The sequence below is a fragment of the Dicentrarchus labrax genome, unplaced genomic scaffold (genome assembly GCF_905237075.1).
Source record: "Dicentrarchus labrax unplaced genomic scaffold, dlabrax2021, whole genome shotgun sequence".
NCBI lineage: Eukaryota > Metazoa > Chordata > Actinopteri > Moronidae > Dicentrarchus > Dicentrarchus labrax.
The window spans coordinates 8,749,255-8,772,278 of NW_026136710.1; the positions used below are offsets into that span (position 1 = coordinate 8,749,255).

A 23,024-nucleotide genomic window follows, 5' to 3' on the forward strand; every position below is an offset into this window, starting at 1 on the left:
CAGATTTAAATTATATCACTGGGAAAAAGGTACAGAAAGTAAATGTGTTAACCATGCCTTATGAAGTTAAATCCGCTGTGTATTATTCTATTTCATTAGATGTTTTAACTATTTGTCTGTCAGTTAAGTTGTTGTGTTTTTTTTTTTTTTAAAGAATCGTATCGTTATACTAATGCAGATAGAGACACGCGTTATTATGCCACGTGACACACTTTGTTTACAATCGTGATTTGTGTACGTGCGCACGCATCCTGTGACGTTCCAGAGGCTCAATCGACTGACCGTGCGCTGACAGCCCACCCCCAAAACTTTTTAAAAGAAAGAAAGAAAAAGCGTGAGTGTGTCAGACGGTGAAGGTAGTGAGACAGCCGTGTGCCCCCCTGTGTCCGCTAAACATGTACAAAGTTGTGTCCCGTCTAAGTGGCCGCTGTGCAGCTTTAACAGGACAGTCCTGCAGTCGGCCTGGTTTGTCCAAATTCCACTTGGCAAGTGGTGAGTTACCATGGAGACGAACGAAATATTGTGGTTATTATGGTCTGTTACTTGCTGCGTATTGCAACCAGAACATGGGTTCATGTGTTCATTTACCTGGTAACGTTAATTATGAAAACGTTGCTGACGTGACTTATAATGTGACACAATTTGGTAAGTGTTAAAGGTTTTAGCTCAAACTGACCTTTTTTTTTTTCTCACAGTAGCCATTTTGGCTCTACTTCTTCTGGCTCTACTGAATCTTAATTAGTAACACCTGTGTTTACCCTACTATGTCATATCAAAGTGTCTGCTGTGAAAAAAATGTGCATTAACGCGAATGTGATAAACCCATAACGTTATTCGGGGTTATTTAAATTTAGTTTGATTAATTGACATTAACGCCATACTCAATTGACATTTAATTACATCAAACTAAAACTGAAACGAGTCTTACCCTATATTAATCAAGTGTATAACATGTGGTCCGAAGGAGTTGTTACTCTTTTACTCACGTAAAAGCAGCCGTTCTGTTAAAATAAAGTCTTATAAATGTATCGTATGTTTTGTTTTTTAAAATCTTAATCTGTAAAGTAAGTGGTCAGATAATTACAGTGGAGTATGAAGAACAATATTTGCCTCTATAAAGGTATAAAGCAGCATATGCAGCAAAGATACTTAACATTAGTTAAATGAAGTAAAAGTACCCCAGAATTGTGCTGTAGTCACATTGTCTCACTGTTTATAACGTTCAGTTTTTGTTGTTTAAGAGAGGTTTTGAATCAACTGTATGTGGTTGTGGTGCTGTTGAACTGTATTGTGTTATACTTACAGGTGTTTCTATTATTTTGTCCGCCCCATTTATATCAATGAGTGTAGGCTAAATAACAGAATACAGTTCAACAACACCACAACTATATCCTCCAAATGGATCATACAGCTGAATCAGCACCTCTGGTGACATTTATTATAGGACTGTTGTCTGCATTAGTTTTAGTTAGGTGTACCTGATCAACTACTACTATCACTACTGTGTGAATAACAGTATACACCACCGCTATGTTGAGCTGACTGTTGAAGCTCCATTATTTAAACAAGGCTGATTCGATCCGGTAACCTCAACATATGAGTAACTACACCACATTCAGTTGCAGCAGAAGACTTAAAAATATAGGAATTGCAATAATTTCAGGCATATTATACCACAAATTGTTATAATTGATTAATTAAAAGTTGAATTGAACCTACACAGGAAGAGGGAATAGTCAGTTATGGACTACTTATACCTTTACATAATCCCACCTCCTCTTTGCAAAAGTTAAATGTTTCTTCAGGAGTATATTGCTTTGATATAATAAATTGAATAGTTGCAAGCCAGACTACAGCTCCTTCTGCGCTACATTTTACAACCTACACACACACACACACACACACACACACACACACACACACACACACACACACACACACACACACACACACACACACACACACATGACCTTTGGGTAAATTGTTATTGGCAGGTTGTCTCACAAATGAATTCAAAATGTCAAATAAATGTCATAGAAAAGCTTTGATCAGTCTCAGCCAAGTACTGCAGCTCATGAAGTCCTCAAAGAATGAGTGTTTTTTTACCTTGTCTGAACTTCAATCAAAATTATTTCACAGGTGCATTATGTCAGAAATCAGCCTTCAAATACCCTTCCACAGACCTCCCAGACATGCCCCCTTGCAATTTCAAACCAGAGGAATACAAGGTAAATGTAATATCATCCAAGCATATGGGATCTTACATTCAGTAACAAACTCTGTGATGAATAAACAATGTTGTTATGTCAGACTAAGTAAATATTTCATGCTGGTACATTTATTCTCAATGTCATTTACAGTGGCTTTTTTTTACAGGCACACAAACAGACTCCAGTTCCAGTTCCACTTTGAAAACAGGCTACTGTAACTCCTGTCCTGTGTATTTGTCTGTGTCCAGGGTATGTCCAAAGAGCGCATGATGGAGATCCGCAGACAGTATTGCAACCCTATGACCATGAAGATTACCCTCTATAAGAAACCAGTGTTCCTTCACCAGGGATACATGCAGTGGCTGTGGGATGTAGATGGGAGGCGATATCTGGATCTATTTGCTGGTGTGGCTACTGTCAGTGTCGGCCATTGCCACCCGTAAGGTCCTTTTTTTCTTTTCCTGTGTCCTACAGTGATGTTTTATTCTGATATACAGTTAATTATACAAATCATTCATTCAATCATGGCTGTTCTTATATCTAATACCTGACATCTGTGGATACAGGAAAGTAACCGCAGCAGCAGAGCAGCAGTTAAAGAGACTGTGGCATACTACTAACATCTACGTCTATCCTCCTCTCCATGAGTACTGTGAGAAACTAGCTTCCTACTTCCCAGATCCACTTAAGGTACCTTGGTGGCTTTTTTCATTTTGATCACCTGAGTGCGTGAGCCTGGATAAATATGTAGGCTGTAATTAAAATGCTTGCTGGTCTTTGTTCCCCTGTCCAGGTGATATATCTGACCAACAGCGGCTCAGAAGCCAATGACCTGGCTATGTTGATGGCTCGACTTCACACAGGCAACTTTGACATCATCACTCTTAGGTACTGAGTCACCAGTATTGTTTAATATTGATCAATAGAAACAGACATGCGTATATGCGTCATAATGCACTAACTACCTAACCCATATATAGCAAGACTAAAATTCACAGGCAGTGTTTACATTTTTCCCAGGCTGATGATAGATGTCTTTGTTGGTTTTGAGGTAGTTTGTCCTTCTCTCCCATTAATTCAAGATGCTATTAGGACAACAATAGAGTCTGTTATAAGGTACAGGGAGGAGAAGCATTCAGTTTGAGTAAACAATCAATGACAAGGTTTATGATTCCAGGTCCATCTCAGGAATATAAAAAAATGTCTGTCGATATTATAGCCTTATATTCATTTAGCATGTCACACATTGTTTAGCGTGATAGCTTGATTGTTGATAAAAAGCTCTCTGTAGTCTTAAAGTCCAAAATGTTTCTGTTTGATTTTTGTCTTACAGAGGATCATACCATGGAGGCAGCCCACAGACCATGGGTCTCACTTCCAATGCAGCATATAAATACCCCATTGCCAATGGTTTAGGCTGCACAAATGTATGTATTCAAGTGTCCTGAGGAAAGCATACACTTAACAGTGCAGATTATAATTTCTATTTTAGTGAAGGTGAATATATAATATGGAGATAAGAAATGGACAGATGCATGTATGATAAATAAACATCTCAGAGAGAACAGAGGAGAAGCTATGTTGTGCTGCATTACTTGAGTAATGACTGACTGTTGCTGTCAGGTTGATCCAGCTGACTAGGTTTCTGCCCAATAAACAGACCATGTGTCCTGATGTGTTCAGAGGCCCGTGGGGAGGAAGCCACTGCAGGGACTCTCCTGTGCAGACTATCAGAGACTGTAGCTGTGCCCAAGGTACACAAACACATGCATCCATGGATCAACACACTCACAGGGCTCTCATAAACCGGAAAAAACAAGACTGTTATCAGTGAGATTAAGCATTACAATCCCTTTTGCAATAGTACAACAAAACATTAACCCTACTTTCATTTGTGCATGAACACATGACAGGAAATTAATGACATAAAAATGTGGCATGCTGCAGGTTAAAAAACATTTTAAGTGTTTGTCCAGTTGTATATTGCTGAACAGAAACAGTATAAAGCTATGTGTATTTATATCTGTAGCTGCAATTCACAAGCTATATATTTTTTCTATATAATCTGCCGTGGAAGTCCTGAAGGTAAAACAGGTCACTTATAAGCCTGAAAAATAGACAAAAAGGGACTTTGAAGTTCAAAGTCTCTTACTGTTGATCATTTACCCCTTTACCTCATTTGACCTTTTTTTTACTATTTTCAGGAATTTTGCCCATATAGCATTCCTGCGTCTCAGCTGGAGAGTCTAACCTGTATGTTGACATCTCTACATTAGTGTTTACACAAAACATACAGCCGCTATGCTGCAATTTGTTGATATAAGTTAATAACAACTCTGCTGCTGTGTGTTAAATATATTTGTTAGTTGTTATAGTGTTGGGAAGTTTGTAAGAAAAAAAAAATTAGCACTTTCCTATCTCAATCCACAAAATACAATGTAATTACAAAAATGCTCACTCAATAATCCCATGGAAAGAGTTACATTTCTCAAAAAAAACAAAAACTGACTGATTTTTTTATGCTTGAACTTATCGTTTATTAATTGTGAACCATGTAGTAATATAAGAATGATAAAATTTTATGGAAAAATGGTACACTATAATATATAAATGAAACAATATATTGAATTTTTGCTCATCCCAAAGCTTTAGTATAAATATTTGCATTATTTTATATTTTTAGGGATTTCTTATTTGTACACTTGCGAAGTACTTATTGATAAAAATTAGTTAGCTTTTAGTTTTTGATTTAAAGGACTTCTCTTTGTTTGATCCCACAGGTCATTGCATGGCAAATGAACAATACATTGGACAGCTCAAAGAGACATTTGCTACAAGTGTCCCAAGTCGAATTGCCGCTTTCTTTGGAGAGCCGATTCAGGTACACTATACTCTTGTGGAGTGTTACAAGATATGTAGTCTTATAGTCACCATGCTTTTGCGTGTCTCATCTGTTGCTTTGCCACACTGAATATCAACATTGCACTGTATGTCATGAATGTACAGTAATATTAGCAAATAAAAAGTCCTTGTTAGGATGCCATCCATGTTTATTGTTTTCCCATTATCAGTGTGATGATTGCTTGTATTAATTAAGATGGGACTGTGGCATTGTTGTGTTGTGTTTTGTCTGGTTTGTAAAGGGAGTCGGGGGTGCTGTGCAGTACCCTGAAAACTACCTCAAGGAGGCTTATAAACTTGTAAGAGAGAGAGGAGGGGTCTGCATTGCTGATGAGGTTTGATACACTTTTTATTTATTTTAAAAATCAGTATCATAGTAATATTGTTTAAAGGACTTTAACCTGCATTAATCTATAGTTTTGGCCAATTTTGAGCAGCGCAAACAAGCTGTAAACACAATATTGACATATTATCAACAGCCATAAAGTTGAAGACTGTAAAACCAAAATAATGAGCTAAAAGACTAAAAACCTTTTGTAGAGGGGACCTGCAGTCAGTTAATAATTCTTTGTGGGTTTATCACTACGAGCAACCCCTTTCAGATTACATATACTCATTTAACACATAGTTAACTTTAACAAATTGCAGCTTTCACGAAAGTAAAAGCACTTTCTTCCCAAGGGACAACAACTGAGATGAATCAGCTTATTACTTATCTTGACAGAAGTACTTATCTATCTCAGATAAGACAAAGGCATATAAAAAACACACTATAAGAATATGTTTTAATGTTAAATAATAATGGCTGCTATGGACTGCTATGGTGTCTTTTAGTATGTATCTCTTGAGCACCTCTGAATAAAAATGTAAATAAATGTAATCTATTTTGTACCTAACAGGTCCAGACTGGATTTGGACGAACGGGAAGTCACTTTTGGGGTTTCCAAGGTCATGGCGTCTTTCCTGATATAGTTACAATGGCAAAAGGCATTGGTAATGGATTCCCAATGGGAGCTGTTGTTACAACACCAGGTGAGATAATACTGTGAAATATACAATCCTTGTTTGAAAATCTGCTTGTAAGTTCATAAAAGATTGAATACAGCTATGAAGCATGTGTATAGTGTATTGTTCTTCATTATTTCCAATATTAATTTGGTAAGATGGACGAGAGATGAGACAACCTCTGTCTGGTTTCCAGGTAGGGACGAATCATAGCTTTATTTTGTGAGTTGGGAGTTTGGACTAATTTGACTAAACAAGCTCAAAACAATAACGGCCTATGGATGAATATACTTAAAAAACATTCATGATGCAAGGCAGACCAGAAGTAATTTACCATTTCAAAGATGCTCTTAACCCTCCCTATTCTCACCTACAACAAGCATAAATAATTCATCACCACCTCAGGTACATATAATACATGTACTTGTAACTGAGTAATAAGGTGTTGATCACACATTCATGTGGGTGAATGAAATTGTAGATTCTCAAGCCTCACCACTTCACCCTCAAGGATTCAAGGCTCACTGCTGAAGGCGGAAGACAGAGAGGACACTTGAGTTCTGTTGATCATTACCTATAATGTGAGTGGATTGTAGTGTGAAAGAGAACACACCAATGGTTATTAATGGGCTTTCTGGGACCAAATCCTTTAATACAACAATACAATACTATAGCATCTGTGTTGAGTACAGAGAAAATGATTGGCTGCACTCTCTCGACCCTCGCCTCTATTGCTTGTTGCTATGGTGCTCTACCTTTATTTCTATGTACCCAAGCTGACCTGATGCAGACTAACAGCTATTGTTGGCACTGAATGCGTGATCTCATGTTCCTTATGTTATTTATTAAGGTTGTTGCCACAGCTCCTTCTTATTTATCGATCTTTGATACTTCACTCAAGGACCCCACTGTTTTTTTATTTAATTTTTATGTCATTCTGATATCCTACTTGGTGACATTCCTGTAAAGGTACAGAGGCTAACATGAAATCACCTTGAAATGATTTGTAATGTACTATATTGTCTGAAGAAATATGTTTTTTGGCTTCAATCAAATAGGTTTTGATTTGGAGCAGCAGTTGGTGGAGGTCTGAGCTTGTTTCTTTGTGTGTTCCCCAGAAATTGCAGCCTCATTTGCCAAGGGAGTTCATTTCAACACCTTTGGAGGAAATCCTGTTGCTTGTGCTGTTGCTTCAGCAGTACTTGATGTAAGAATTCATCTTCTCTTTGTACAACCCGAGAGAAAGTTCATTTTGATCAGAATTCAATTGATTTCTGCAGGATATTGTTGTAGCTGCATCTGAAAACTAAAATTCCTAATTACAGAAGCACACTGAATTATAATCCAGACATGACTATGATATTTTTACTTTACAGACTATCAAAGAGGACAGCGCGCAGCAGATCAGTCTTAACGTGGGCACCTATCTGCTGACAGAACTGGCAAAACTCAGAGACAAGTATGAGATTATCGGTGATGTGCGTGGAAAAGGCCTGCAGATCGGTGTGGAAATGGTCAAAGACAAGGTATTGAGTTTGTAACAGAAGTGGCACTCACCTCCCCTCACGTGCTCAATCAACGTGTGTGTCTGTGCTGTTTCCCCCTGGGGCAATGGTTCAGCAGTGCCCCAGTTAACCATTAGCCGGAGCAGCAGTGACCATCTGTAATTTATGAAGAGAACAATCTCAGTTGCAGTGCATGTAGTACTGACTGAAGTTTCTTGTTGAAAGTATTGCATTAAAATAGATCCAGCAAAAGGAAGAGCCAGTACAGAAACATTTGGTAAAATAAGACCAGAAGTAATTACAGATTTGGGGGAAATGTTCAGTTTTGTCTTTTGTTTTTTTTATTCTGGCAAATATCCTGCTGTGTCAGTTTTGTTAAGTGTCTAATTTAAACCAATGTTCCTCATTGTTTTCCTGTGTTTCGTATATATAAACATGGTTTGTGAGGTAGAAGGATTCTGGCTCTCTAACTCCATATTTTGCTTTCTTTTTTTTAACCCTGGAAACACATGCAGTATCTGTCTGCAATAAACACAACATAATGTAAAGTAACAAGGACATTGATTTCAGAATGTATAATATAGCAAATATAGGACAACTGCAATGGCTAGAAAAAATTGTTAACTTGGATGTTGTCCTTTTTATTCCATCTCATTTCCATCTGATTATACGGAAATGTTATGAAACACCCTTCATGATATATTGATTCAATGTAAAAAATACAGTTCAGTTTACAGTTAAAATAATAACTGATTGACCATGAGATGAACGTCTTATTGCTTGAGGACACCTATTGACATCTGTAATTGGCCTGGAAATTGAAAATGTAGTTGACTTAGTTACTGTATACTCACTGTGGTTACTGTAACACATCCTCACCTCTTCTCTTATCATCCACAGGCCAGCAGGGACCCGCTGTCTCCTGAGGCAATGGGTGAGATCTTTGAGGACGTCAAGGACATGGGAGTCCTGATAGGGAAAGGAGGACTCTATGGACAGGTAACACCGCTCCACTGTCAGTCTGTCAGTTCATTTTTTGCTGAGTAAGCTTGTGATATAAACACAGTTGGCACCTACATCAGAAAGCTTGTTGTTTTGTTGAAAACAAGTTAGACAGACATGTTTGCGTAGCATATTAAACACTTTTTTAAATGCTTTTTGGTAGTGGATTGATTGAAAAAATGCTCTGATTATTAAAAAAATTACTGCCACTGTTACAAACACTGTTGCAGCCTTTCAGCAGGACCATGTTTGGTAATTTTGTCTCGAGCTCTGCTCATCATTTATCAGTCTAAATGGTTCATTTTGGTATGTCAGGAAATTATTACACTGCAGGTAGTTTTTACTGGCTTTATAAAATAAAATACTGTAGGCATTTTTACTGCATAGCGATTATTATACTTAAATAAAAACATTGAATATGGGGCATATGTTTGTAACACCCCAAACACTGTGTCAAAATGCCACAATAGTTCAGACCTCAGTTTTTTAATTGAAAACGATTTAGTGTTCTTGGCTTTAAACATTTGTTATTTGCATTTAATTTTAACTGCAATAACGGCACAGTTTTCATTATGATATAAATGTCCATATGGGCTATTTCTAAACTGCAATATCTCAGAACAGAACCCCACAAAAGCCATGCCAAAAAAAGAACCAGGAACCACCACTGAATTCAGGAATAATATAATAATAAAAATGTTTAGTGGTTGTTTTAACCTATAACCTTTAATCTGATGAACATTGCTATTTCTGCTGTTTAACATATGCTCCTGAAATGTTTAAAGTGGCTTCGTCATTAGTATGCGACACAGAATGAAGCCCCTTACCTGGTTACACATTTTCCTGGTAATCTCTGCCGCTCCATAATCTCCCCTCCCCTTGTTTTCTGTTTTTTTTTACCTCTTCAGACCTTCCGCATCAAACCCCCCATGTGCATCACAATGGAAGACGCTGATTTCTTCCTGGCAGTTTTTAACAAGTCCATCCACAATTACATGGAAAGAAGATGAAAGTTAGTTTAAGGTCAGCTGGATTGCTCAATGCCAAACAGCAAACCTGGAAACCCACTCAGCAGTGTATTGCATTTTTTGGACATCTTTTAAAATGTTAAAAGTTATTTTCACTTTCTGAACCTTTGCATAGCAATTATGAAACTATGTTTAAATATGCTTTAATTAGAAGTATCAATACACTTAACATTCATAAGAAAAAGTATTGTACAGTGCCTTTCTAACAACTGACTTGAAGTTAATTTAGCTCTTTATGGATCTTCTTTATCATGCTTGGATGTAACATTGTGTCATCATTTTACAATTTGTAATTTCTCAACGCAATGTAATAATAATGAGTCTGTGAGCTTGTGGAACAACCATTTGTGCTATTACACATTGGTCACACTGCCCCCTGCAGGTATAGGTTCTACTGTTCTACCTATTTGTGGTATGGAAGCCAAAAATGGCTACAGGTTTGAATTATCTTTTTAATCCCCAAATGGCATAATTGCCATTCTTGCCTGATACCCTGTATATGGGTGACCTAACTGATATATAATTCAGTTTTTCAGCCCACTGAAGGGCAACCAGTTCAAGATTCTTAGACTTACAGTTGCTCATTTTGTGTTCAGGATATTTAAGGCCCCTGCCAGTGAATGCTATGGGTTGTAATTTACCCCCATAATCTTGGGAACGCACTACCTCAAACCCCCATGACTCTCATCCACCTCCAACATAAGTGGCTTCCAGAAAATCTGTTTAAGCAATTACAGTTGTTGCAATCTGTCCTTACACACAGAGTCTTAAGACTTCTGCCCCTTTGCTTGATCCTATCTGGATGATTTGTCTTCTCTATCAAGTCTACCTGGTGTTGATCATTACCTGTTGTCTGAAGTAAAGCTGAACATTTTACTTTAACTAAATGGTCTCTGAGTTGTGACTTTTGGTCCAAAATTTCTTTACAGATTTGTTACAAAATGGGAAGGGCTCTTTTTTTCTTCTTTGCAGTCCTGTCTGTAGTATGTGCACATTCATATGCTTCCTTTTTTTTTTAACCTGAAGTATTGGAGTCAAATGAGGACTATTACTTTCTCAAATGATTAAGCTCAGTTAGATCAGTTAATATGATTCCATCCCAATTCAGACTGGAAGGAAAGGTGTTCAATTCCCCAGAAGAATCCCATGTGTTACCAACACCATAGTAGGATCCATTGTTTCTTACTTCCTTGTGATTCTTAAAGTCAAATTCTGGTTCATTGGGTGTAGGTGTATGATTATAAATATAGGTTATACAACCCTGAAATTCCACAAAAACCTTCATTGGACATCACTCTATCAGCATCCTAGCAGTTTGAAATGTGACCATATCATGATCAGGTTTCAAACAGGCATCATTTTACCTCACATTTGTAAGAAGAACATGAGTTCTTAAGTCTCCTTTCACCAATGAGGCTTACACCTCTTACAGAAACAAACCCAAAGCTCAGAGCCGTATGATTTGTGCAATTCAAAATGAATTGAGTTGTATGCGTTCCTACTAATTACACAAGGTATCATTTTCTCATAGTTTCTGTTTGAATCCCTCCTTAAAATAGCAGACATCCAAAGGCCACATCCAATTCATTGTGACAAAAACAAGTAACAGTCAGACACTTGGAAGTTTGTCACTGTTAAAACTGAATATTTTTCTCAAAGAAAGTCTATAATTTTGGTGACTAACAAACATCTATATCTAACTAACTATCCAATTCAACCTCCCCCTCGGTGTTTACCAACTAGACAACTAAGCCCCCAGCGCTTTGTTCTCAGCTCCTTCCTGTTCATGGTGTACAAGACTGAAAAGAACTCAGAGAGAACGCTGTTGTGGAGTTTGTGGATGATGCTACCATCATCAGCCAGGTTTCAACAACAGCAAGTCTTGGCAAACTAGAAAGTAAGCTGAATATCCGTGGGCAAGTCACTCAACCTCACCTGATGTCATGGCAAGAATGGCTACAATATGATAGTGTTGTTTGGCTCTTTGTTCGTTTCCCATTTACAGAGCCAGGGTTGTGTACAAATACCAGATTTGTTTTAGCACACACAAAACAAACAGCTATCAGACTATGAGGAGATATTTGCTGAATTTAGAAAAAAGTGTATTTCATTAAAATCGCATAGCCTACCTTTAAAGTTCACAGAAATGAACAATGGAATGTGTTTATCACCAATGAAAACAGTACATGAATGTGTGCTGTGGAAGTGCAAAACCAAAACAAGTAATGCAGAGTGGATGAGCGATAAAGGAAGGGAGAAACAGAGGGAACACATTGGACCAGCTTTTATTGCTTAAGCTTCATCAGTCTGATTAATGTCCCACAAACAATTGCCTGGTGAGTTTGGCCAGAAGAGCCTCCAAGACATTAGAACATCACACTTTACACTTCTTCCTTTAGTGCTACTTTTATAGAGTTAATGTATTGCCCAATTTGTTGTTTATAATCTATTCTAATTTATATATATATTGTTATAATATTTGAATATCTGTTTATATTTTATTTGTTTGTAGCAAGGAGGGGGGCGTGAATGCGTGTAATCCGGCATTGTATAATGACCACTAAAAACACTTGAACCTTGAATCATACTCCCACTCACCTGTGCGGGGCTATTTTCTTCTCTGGCCTCCAAACAGGAAAGAACCAGAACCATCCAACACTGACTTGCATTCTTCCTAAACTCAATTCCCAATGAGTGAGCATGTAGTGGAAATAGTGAGCAGGTGCCACTGGTTATATATTTATCCATGTGACGTTGCAGAAAAATCATTGTAGTTTGGTGGGATCAGGGTACCATTGGCTGCGCACTGTCCACCCATCCATGTCACTTTGTAGAAAAAGAAAAACCTGAAGTGAAGAGAGTACAATAGCTAAGTGCCATCTGTACTGTACCTGCTCAACATGTATAAAGTTGCTTCCTGTCTAAGTGGCCGCTATGCAGGTCTCATGGGACAGTCCTGCTGTTCACCTGGTTTGGCCAAATTTCACCTGGGAAGTGGTGAGTTACCATGGAGATGAACAAAAAATATGATTTGTTGGTCTGATGCTGATGCTTCTGTGTAGGAGGTTTATTATGGACCCTTTGTTTTTGTGATAGTAAGTGTAGAGATTCAGGTGACCATCAATTTTTCTGGTGAATTTGATCAGCTTGTTGGCTCATTAATTAATTAGCTAATATATTTTTACAAGATAACCTGTGTAAAACTCAGGGATAAACATAAGTTTAACTGCTGCAGTAGATCTTTTTCCTTTATTTCATTTGCAGGTGTTTTATTTAACTTCTTTTTGTTCTTAAATTAGTTTTTTGTTTATATCTACAATTTCTTTAAAGTCTTTAACTTTTTTTTTAAAGCCCTTTGTAACCTTGTTAAAAAAGTTCTATGTAATAATGATACATATATATACATATATATGTATGTATATATATGTTATTGTTATTATTATCATTATAAGTTGGTGTACCACACTAGGTAATATATTCACTGCTATTCAAAAACAGACTTTATCAGGTACATTATGCAAACAATGCAAACTGTATTAGATTAAATGACAGCAAAAAAAAAAACATAATTCTGCACACATTGCAGTAAAATACTTTTCTGTCATATTATCTCATTTTAAACATGAGGGTTAAATTGAGGGTGCGTGGTAACATGTGATTTAGACTTGTACAAAATGGAAATTTTTCTGTGCTCAAACTAAATGTTTCTCCAGATGGTAAAATATATATAAAAAAATAGTTTCATCTCTCAGTCGGACCAGTTTTAACATTTTCTAGCCTTTGGTAGAAAAACAGGAAGTAGTTTGCACAATGTGAAGTTAATGTGGTAAATATTGACCAGATAATTCAGAATGTCATGCATCAATTGAAGTTACAACCATGATGTGCAACAACAACTTTACATCAGAGCAGTAGCCTGGTTCCAGGTTTCTGAATTGCTGTCCACATCTACAATTTCTTCAATGATTCCATGGCAATTCACCAGTACATGGCAATTCAATGTGATACAATATAGAGTCTAGAATAAATTTCAAGTCCTTGGGGAAAATGTCACGACAGATTGTAACACAAAAAAATGCCCCAAATGTCACCAAAATGTCTTTGATGGATTTGGATTTCTTGAAAAACTAAATAATCTCCTTTACCTATTTTCTGAATTTCAACTGAAATCATTTCACAGGTGCAGTATGTCAGAAATCCGCCCTCAAATACCGTCCGGCAGACCTCCCAGAGCTGCCGCCATGCAATTTCAAGCCAGATGAATACAAGGTAAAAGGAACTTGCATCCAGAAATGAATTCCAAAATTACATATAATTTGGCTGAAAGGTGAAATATATTAACAGAAAAGCAGAGGGCCAAGAACATCGCCCTGAACTACTTTAAGTCATAAATACTGGTGTAATATTATTATTGGAAACACATTGTGTTCTTTCAGATAGGTAAGTTTTTAACCAAGAGAGAACCTCTCTGCCTCTCAGCTTCTCCCTCCTGCCACATTCCCACTTCTTGGAATTTTTTTTTGCCTGTTTTGGACTGCCTCTCTTGTGCCTCTGTCATCTGCATTTGGGTCCTACCCAGGTAGTCTCCTTTGCTGTAATTCTTCTGTGTATCTTTGTCTCTTCAGGGTATGTCCAAGGGGCAGATGATGGAGATCCGCAGACAGAATTGCAACCCAGTGACCATGAAGATTACCTATTATAAGAAACCAATGTTCATCCACCAGGGACACATGCAATGGCTGTGGGATGTGGATGGGAGGCGATACCTGGATCTGTTTGCTGGCGTGGCTACAGTCAGTTTGGGCCACTGCCACCCGTAAGGTCCTCCTTCGCTGTGTTGCACAGTGGTGTTTTATTCTGATTTACAGTTTGAGCTCAAAAATGTTTGTTTTTGTTTTGACCCTGATATCTGTGGATACAGGAAAGTGACAGCAGCCGCACAGAAGCAGTTGAAGACCCTGTGGCATACTACAAACATCTACGTCCATCCTACTCTCCATGAGTATTGTGAGAAACTAGCGTCCTACTTACCAGATCCTCTTAAGGTACCATAATGGATATTATCACCTGAGTGCGTGAGCCTGGATAAATATGTAGACTGTATTAAAATGCTTGCTGGTCTGTGTTCCCCTGTCCAGGTGATATATCTGACCAACAGCGGCTCAGAAGCCAATGACCTGGCTATGTTGATGGCTCGACTTCACACAGGCAACTTTGACATCATCACTTTCAGGTAGAAGTCTTGTGTGCTATATAATTACATGAAAGTAAGAAATGTTTTTTTTTAGTAATACGTTAAAACGTTCAAAATGTTTCTTTTTTTGTTTTTTACCTTCCAGAGGGTCATACCATGGTGGCACCCAACAGACAATGGGTCTTACCTCCAACATGCCATATAAATACCCTATTGCTACAAGTTCAGGCTGCACGCATGTATGTATACATTAATGTATTGCAGTGTCATACGTAGCAATTTACGACACAAAGCACATTTTAATTCATGCTTTAATTAGGTTGAATATATTGTTGCACTACACCATCATATTTCAACCTTGTGCAACCAATAAGAGTTGAGCAAATGAACCATGTGCTCCACCCAGTTATTATCTTGTGTGCACAAATTATCTTATGTGGAAATAATAATTTGTGTCTACAAGATAAAAAAACAAATCATGTTAAGGGCTCCATATTATGCAGCTGTTAGCTGCTTAGCATTAGCTGCACCACTATCCATACAAACAAACAGGAGAAGCTATACATTAATGCTAGCTTTCTTTTTTAATGCTGTGGGAGCATTCCAGGTTTCATGATGATTACTTTGTGCTGATTACTTATGAGTGACTGTTGCTGTCAGGTTGATCAGCTGACTATATTTCTGCCCAATAAACAGACCATGTGTCCTGATGTGTTCAGAGGCCCGTGGGGAGGAAGCCACTGCAGGGACTCTCCTGTGCAGACCATCAGAGACTGTAGCTGTGCCCAAGGTACACAAGCACATGCACCCAGGACTCAGTACACTCCGGTTATCTCTCTTGCTGCTCTCATTAAGTCTGTGGGAATATGTATTAGGATCCCTTCTGCAATATTCCCACAATAAATTAATATATGTTCAACTTTCACAGGAAACCTCCTGCTTTGTAAGAGTGAATGCTTGACCTTTGAGAATGTGTGGTCTTGGTCCAAGGTGAAAGGAAATGTATAGTGTATGCCTAATTTATTTTTCTGTGTAGCCCTCGGTAACGGCTCGAAGGGACATTTTAGTTAAAGTTTAGTTATTTTGCAAGCAGTTAATTTACTATATTTATGTAGTGTAGAGCATTTTGACAAAAATCTGTTGCCTTTTTCAAACTTTTTCCTGAATGTCACGAAGGTGAGACAGGTAAGTTTTAATCCTGATAATCAGACAAAACAAGTTCTTTATAAAGTCTCCTTCTTTTGATTCTTTTCCTCTTTTGACATTATACAAGTTTCAGGAATTTTAGCTGTATCGTATGCCTGTGTCTCAACAGTCCACCTGGAAATGGTCAGTATTTTATCATATCTATATGACTATTTATATTCAAAACACACACAACAGTTACACTGTAAAATAAAATATATGAACACCAGATTTAGTAAAATTAGGCAGTTGTAATCGTAGGCCATAAGGACAAAATATTTACGAAAATATTTGAAATCAGATGAATTTCCTATTCATCCCATCAAGTCAACTTGTTTTATTAGAACTAAATCCTAGATACTAATTCTTCCAGAAAGTGCCTGTTCTCAAGTATTTTATATATATATATATATATATATATATATATATATATATATATATATGTCATGCTGCAACGTATTTGAATAAGATTTAAAGTGTAATTTATTTAAAAGATTTAACTTGACGTCAGAACTGTGAATCATGGTATTGTGATATGAGAGATCAATACTTTTATATTGCATTGTATTGAATGGAAACAATTTATTGAATAATTACTCACCTCTAGGCTGTTGTAAAGCCATAAATATTGCATTTATACATACTAATTTGTGTATAATTACTGTCACCAAAATAATTTTCTTTGATCCCACAGGTCATTGCATGGCAAGTGAACAATACATTGGACAGCTCAAAGAGACATTTGCCACAAGTGTCCCAAGTCGAATTGCTGGTTTCTTTGCAGAACCTATTCAGGTACTATATTTTGTTGTGGAGTGCCTTATGGGTGTGATATTTGCAAATAAAAACATGCATTTATAGAGAAATGTGCTTTCTTTCTACAGGGAATGGGAGGAGCTGTGCAATATCCCAAAAACTACTTAAAGGAGGCTTACAAACTTGTGAGAGAGAGAGGAGGGATCTGCATTGCTGATGAGGTGAGTTACGATGTAACAAGGCTACGGTCAAGCACTACTGGCCTCTATTATAAGGCTCGAAAGGTAAAGGTGAAAATGTGGTGGCAATTTGTGATAGCAAGTTACTTGGCAGAGCCTGTTTGTATGTTCAAAGTAGGTTCAATATTCATGGTTCAAGGTTTTATTGTCATTTTACAATACAGGATTGCACAAGATAATGCAGTTATAGCCCCCTGCATGCTATACACGAAGGACATGTATAAGCAGATATTCAAATATTTAATTTTATTAATTTATTTAACCTTTATTTTGTTAATAGTCAAAAGACATTATGGTAAAAGAGGTTATGATAACAGTATTTAAAGTCACAGACCTTGACAGCTAACTCATTTAACAGATTTTAGAATTTACATAAAAGAGACTAGAGCATTCAACTTGATGGTATCTTGAAACTTATCCCAGGATATAATAATTAATAATACAATAATTAAAAGCAGTTTTTTACCAGTTTGATGTTGACTTGAGGGACCTCAAGAACTAACCAATCCTGATATCTTGTCTGGTAGTGAATTGTGCACCATGTAATGAAGGATAACAGTATACAAGGCAGCTTATCTAACATTGCTTTATAAACATACAGCAATTGCTGTTTTCTCCTGGTCTCCAAGGGACGACAATCCTACTGCCTGATAAAGAATACAATGATGTGATCTAAAATGATTACCAGTAATGAAAACAAAGTGCTGAATGATAAACAGTGTTTGCTTATGCATCACTTTGCCAGACGGCAGCAGGGTGAACAGGCTGTGGCTGGGGTGGGAACTGTCTTTTGGTGTCCTTTGTGTTCTGCACAGGCACCTCACCACTATTACTTGTGCTCAGTGACTTTAATCATCCACTTCCATCTTTTTAGCACTAATGCTCGCATCATATATCATGAAATTTAAGTTGGAAAAATGCAAACAAATTGTGCCTGACAGGTCCAGACTGGATTTGGGCGAACAGGAAGCCACTTCTGGGGTTTCCAAGGTCATGAAGTCATTCCTGATATGGTTACAATGGCAAAGGGCATTGGTAATGGATTCCCAATAGGAGCTGTTGTTACAACACCAGGTGAGATAATACTGCGGGACATACAATCCTCCTTTGAAATTCATCGAAACATTAAACACAGTTAATTATTTCTGCTTTTAAACAGTCAAACAACACTAGAAGAGATGACAAATATGATCTATTTGAGTCTGGAAAAACATTTTCAATCTGTAATAATTACACAATCATACCGCAGCTGTGGAACATTTGTATGTACGTGTCACAGAGTAATAATGGTCACTTCAATTGAATGTGCAGTACATTGGCTCTGCCTATGTTTGTGCTGACCAAATATCAGGTTCAAATTAAATTGTCATTTCAAAGATAAACAAATACAGCTGAATAAAATGCTGTTTTTCTCAGGGCCAGAATATACGAAGAAAACAGAAAACATTGTCAGAATTCATATGTTTGTTATGGTACAGCCTTACAGCCTTGAAATAAGTATGTCTGCTTCTGCGAATGGATATGGACTCACAGGTTGCTCAGGTGTTATTTATTTAGATAATAGCTCTCTCACCAATCCTTCGATGACCCACTGTTTCATTTTCCATGTGGCTATAAAACCCTACTGGGTGTAATTTAAAAGTTCAGAAACCAACGTGAAAACTCTGATATTTCTGCCAATCATTTGTAACCGATGTAGTCTGAGAAAATATATTTTTAAGTGTTAATTTGAGGCAGCGGTGAGTGGAGATGTGAGTTTGATTATTTGTGTGTTTTCCAGAAATTGCTGCTTCTTTTGGAAAGGCCTACCACTTCAACACCTTTGGGGGAAGTCCTATAGCTTGTGCCGTCGCTTCATCAGTGCTTGATGTAAGGATTAATCTCGGTTTTCTACATCAGGCCTGTTAGCACAAGAGAGTTTTAATTTGATTGAAATCCAGTCTTGTATTGTTACTGTAGCTGAAGTTGAAGAGGTCATAACAAGCACACTGAATTACAGTGCATGTTTCTTTTTTCGGCTACACTTATCTGCTCTGTAAATCATATCCTGTGTGAGGAAAAAAACATTGGGGCGAACCAAAAGAGAGAAATGTATATTTTATCTTATATGTTATGGTATATTATATATTTTTTAAATTATGGTGCCTCCTACTTTTACATTAAGTTCATCATCCGTCTACATAGATTGAAGTTTCAATACAGCCAATCAATTCATTTTATTTGAAACAATATTTGCATAAACCAGTAATGTCACATCATCAAGCAGACACTGATACTGACAAACACCTCGACAGCAGCCTGCTACACAACACAAGAGCCGCAGATTTAAAAACCACCCACAGCATTCCTGCTCATCTTTCTCCTTCTTATCTAACTTAAAAACACAGAGACACGCATTGTCCTGCGCCTAAGCTTGTCGAACGAGCGACCAAACAGACATTCCCTGGAGAGAAATGCAAAGCAAACATCAGTTTGCAGGCTAGTTATTTGATCAGCTGTAGCACATTAAACAGCATAAAAATCTAACTGCAAATATTTGGCCTGTTTTGTTTTTCAGTTTGGTCCTTGCTCTCAATATCACAGCTAACAAAGCAGTGTCTGCCCCATGACTTATAAGCCACAGCGCAACTTTGTTTGCTTTGTCTATTGTTCCCCTGCCAGGGTTTTAACTTGTTCAGCTTTGACGTCCTTTGACCTGAGAGTTTGTGACTTTGACCAATAGCAAGCTGCCTTGACACTTGTGCTGACCTTTGAGGGGACTGCAAAGCAAGCAGAGCAGTGGTTTAATGAGACTAGAGTTGATGGTACAGTCATGTCTTTTGAATAAACTGTGTGAACTTTTCCTGCTAGTGACTGAGGTGAGCGAACCAGCTAAAGAGAAACAGTAGAGAGAAACTGGAGAGAATCTCAGAGAGCTATTTTCACTGCAGTTAGCTTGCCATGCCTTGAAAATAAAACTATTAACAATAAGACACTGATTATGATTTATAAACCAAACATGACTAACACTCAATGTTCTTACTCAACAGACTATCAAAGAAGACGGCATACAGCAGAACAGTCACAATGTGGGCACCTATCTGTTGACTGAACTGGCAAAACTCAGAGACCAGCATGAGATTATCGGTGATGTGCGTGGAAAAGGCCTGCAGATCGGGGTGGAAATGGTCACAGACAAGGTATGGCGCTTGTAACAGAAGTGACGCCTGCGCTGGGTCCCCGGGGGCCATGGTTCAACTCAGTTAACCTTTATGCAGCAGTGATGAACTGTAACTATGAAGAGAAAAATCAGCTGAAGTTCAGACATGTTCTTTTGGTTCAGTTAAATCTGGAAGATACTGAATTAGAAAAGGGAAGAGAGAGAGAACCAGAAACTTCTCAAATATCACAGTTGCCCTACAGCAAATACAAATTTGGGTTAAGCTTAGTGAAACACTTAGTTCTCTCACTTACTAACCCTTTGTATTTGTAATTTACCATATTCTCTGCTAGAAAAGCTTGTATAGTAAAAGTTTGGTTAGACCCTTACCAAGATCTGCACTTAGGTAGGTTTCATGACCAATGGCTGAAAAAACACTGTCAGACTTAGTAACAAATAAACATTATTATCATCCATCCATGTCACCCATGTATTACTTTAAGGTTTATTAAGGTTTTTCTGTTAGTTTGTCGCAGTTGTTCCCCACAGCGAATCAAGGAACTGACCAACCCATCATGCGCAATACCTGACACTATTCATTCATGGATAAATGTCTTATCCAACTCTATTTTCTATTGTGAAGAATGTCCTTTAGTACAATGAATTACATTCCAAGTGAGTAACTGATCTTCGGAGATTATTTTCTGCTACCTTGTTTGAACCCCTCGACCATTATTAACCTGGAAACTGTTGATGTAGTAGCCAGTAGTCAGGCCATTTTGCTTGAAGTGGTTAGTTTCTCAGACACAGGCAGATGAAAATGTTCATAATGTTATTTACTTGATAATAGTTTAATGTAACAGCTCCAGCCACATCCACATATTTATCTCTCCTCTATCATCCACAGGTCAGCAGGAGCCCGCTGTCTCCCGAGGCAATGAGTGAGATCTTCGAGGACATAAAGGACATGGGAGTCCTGATAGGGAAAGGAGGAGTCTACGGACAGGTAACCACACCATCCTTAATGTAGCCCGCCCCTCTTGTCACTTTATTTTGCAGGGTCACCGGCATGTTTTTTCTTTTTAGCCATATAATCCCAAACTCACTACATTGACCTTGTATATTTGAAGTAGAAACTAACAGTTGTTTGCTGCTATGTTAATGTTTTAAATCTCCTATATAAAAAAGCGAGAACTGCTGTTATCTTTGCTTTTCAACAGTTTGTTTAATTGTGAATTTAACTTTAAGTTCCTGTATTTGTGCCCTTGTTTAGCATCTTTCTCACTTTTTTCATCGAACGGCTTTGTTTTGTAACTAATTTAATGAAACTACGACCTTATTCTCATTACATTATGACATAAAATATTACAACTTTCTTCTAGAATTGTCAGATTTTTATGAACAGTGGCCCCAACAGACAGTCGAATACACAGCCAGAACCCACATTGCAAAGTAGATTGTTGTCGAGATCAAGCAAGCAAGTAAAAACATGTTACACAAGTTGTTGGTATGACTTGTTTTTTTTTCACCCTGCATCAACAAAGACCCGGTTCCTTTTAGTATTGGCTTGATAAAAGGTTTCAAACAAAGAGATTTCCTCCCGGTATTCCATGGTACCTTTAATCATTTTGTGTCTGTTTGATCTAGCTGTTGTAGCCTTCGATTAACCCCATCTCTGGTAGTTGTGCCTCCATCTCTGCTCTTAACTCATCACTGTGAAAGCAGCAGATTGCCTTCACTAGCTTCAGAAAATAAACGCTGCAGATATTTTCATTTTATTATTATCCCACTAGAACAAAAATAGAAGCATACGGGGCTGTTGTTGTTAAAAGGAAATTTACTGCGGAGTCAAAATGTCACTGCCAACACACCTCGTCTCTGTTAAAGAGAAAAAGAGGTATAACATGAAAAATAATTGCATTGAAAATGTATTTATTCACAAAGCAGCAATGAATGTATCAGCTGTAAAGCTTTGCTCTTACCTTGGCCTTGCCTTTGAGAGCATTTTCTCATGCTTGAATAACTGTTACAATAATACCTCTTACAACAAATTCCAACTCACACAACAACATGTTGTGCTTTTTTACTGATAGATCTACTTAAACATTTTACCAGCCTATGATTACTCCCATCTCTAAATGAGTGTGCCTTCGGTATGTGACAGAGAATTAATGATCGCCCCACTTGTCTTCTGTTTTCTCACCACGTCAGACCTTCCGCATCCAACCCCCCATGTGCATCACCAAGGAGGATGTGGATTTCTTCCTGGCAGTTTTTAACAAGGCCATCAACAACTACGTCGACAGAAAATGAACGGATGTAACTCAATGCCAAGGACCAAACCTGGAAACCTGTTTGGCAGTGGCTTGCATTTTTGTAAATGCTTTAAACTGTAATGCTTATCATTTTGCTGACTGCTCTATTAGATGCACTTTAAAACTTAACTACGCATGTTATAATTATGAAGACACCTAAGCTGCTGCTTTGTAATTCCTTTTTTCTTTTATATTAAACACTCATTATTCAATACACTGGACAAACATCACAACTTGGAGGGAAAACATGTTGTGGTTAGGACACTGTTTTGTAGTTTAACACTATAGACAGTATATATATATATATATATATATATATATATATATATATATATATATATATATATATATATATATATATATATATATATATATATATAACAATGTAGTCACTGACTATACTAGGTATCTGAATGTAATTATCTCATGTTTGCTGAAACAGCTGTTTGTGCATTTACATATTGCTTAAATATGCCATTTTATATACCCGTCACACCAATAAAACTGCATTTAAAAAAGGTATAGGTGCATGTTTTGTACAGACC

The 23,024-nt window shown here is 37.4% G+C and overlaps 2 protein-coding genes across 3 annotated transcripts; both read left to right on the forward strand.

Moving 5' to 3' along the window:
* Positions 1 to 10,538, forward strand: LOC127370292 (alanine--glyoxylate aminotransferase 2, mitochondrial-like). 2 transcript variants are annotated; one of them, XM_051412238.1, is made up of 14 exons: positions 1 to 492; positions 2,140 to 2,228; positions 2,459 to 2,649; positions 2,777 to 2,900; positions 3,004 to 3,098; positions 3,544 to 3,637; positions 3,871 to 3,964; positions 4,991 to 5,091; positions 5,354 to 5,446; positions 6,011 to 6,143; positions 7,235 to 7,323; positions 7,493 to 7,642; positions 8,522 to 8,620; positions 9,532 to 10,538. In XM_051412238.1, exons 1-14 carry the CDS (start codon positions 396 to 398, stop codon positions 9,631 to 9,633), a joined length of 1,551 nt encoding a protein of 516 aa, XP_051268198.1. In that variant the 5' UTR covers positions 1 to 395; the 3' UTR covers positions 9,634 to 10,538. The 2 variants fall into 2 exon arrangements, with proteins under 2 accessions (XP_051268198.1, XP_051268199.1); XM_051412239.1 differs by lacking the exon at positions 1 to 492 and adding an exon at positions 502 to 645.
* A 1,994-nt stretch (positions 10,539 to 12,532) lies between these two features.
* LOC127370294 (alanine--glyoxylate aminotransferase 2, mitochondrial-like) lies at positions 12,533 to 23,001 on the forward strand. The gene is made up of 14 exons (XM_051412240.1): positions 12,533 to 12,648; positions 13,832 to 13,920; positions 14,277 to 14,467; positions 14,573 to 14,696; positions 14,790 to 14,884; positions 14,991 to 15,084; positions 15,542 to 15,635; positions 16,725 to 16,825; positions 16,915 to 17,007; positions 17,967 to 18,099; positions 18,806 to 18,894; positions 20,055 to 20,204; positions 21,072 to 21,170; positions 22,376 to 23,001. Exons 1-14 carry the CDS (start codon positions 12,552 to 12,554, stop codon positions 22,475 to 22,477), a joined length of 1,551 nt encoding a protein of 516 aa, XP_051268200.1. The 5' UTR covers positions 12,533 to 12,551; the 3' UTR covers positions 22,478 to 23,001.
* The last annotated feature ends 23 nt before the right edge of the window (positions 23,002 to 23,024 follow it).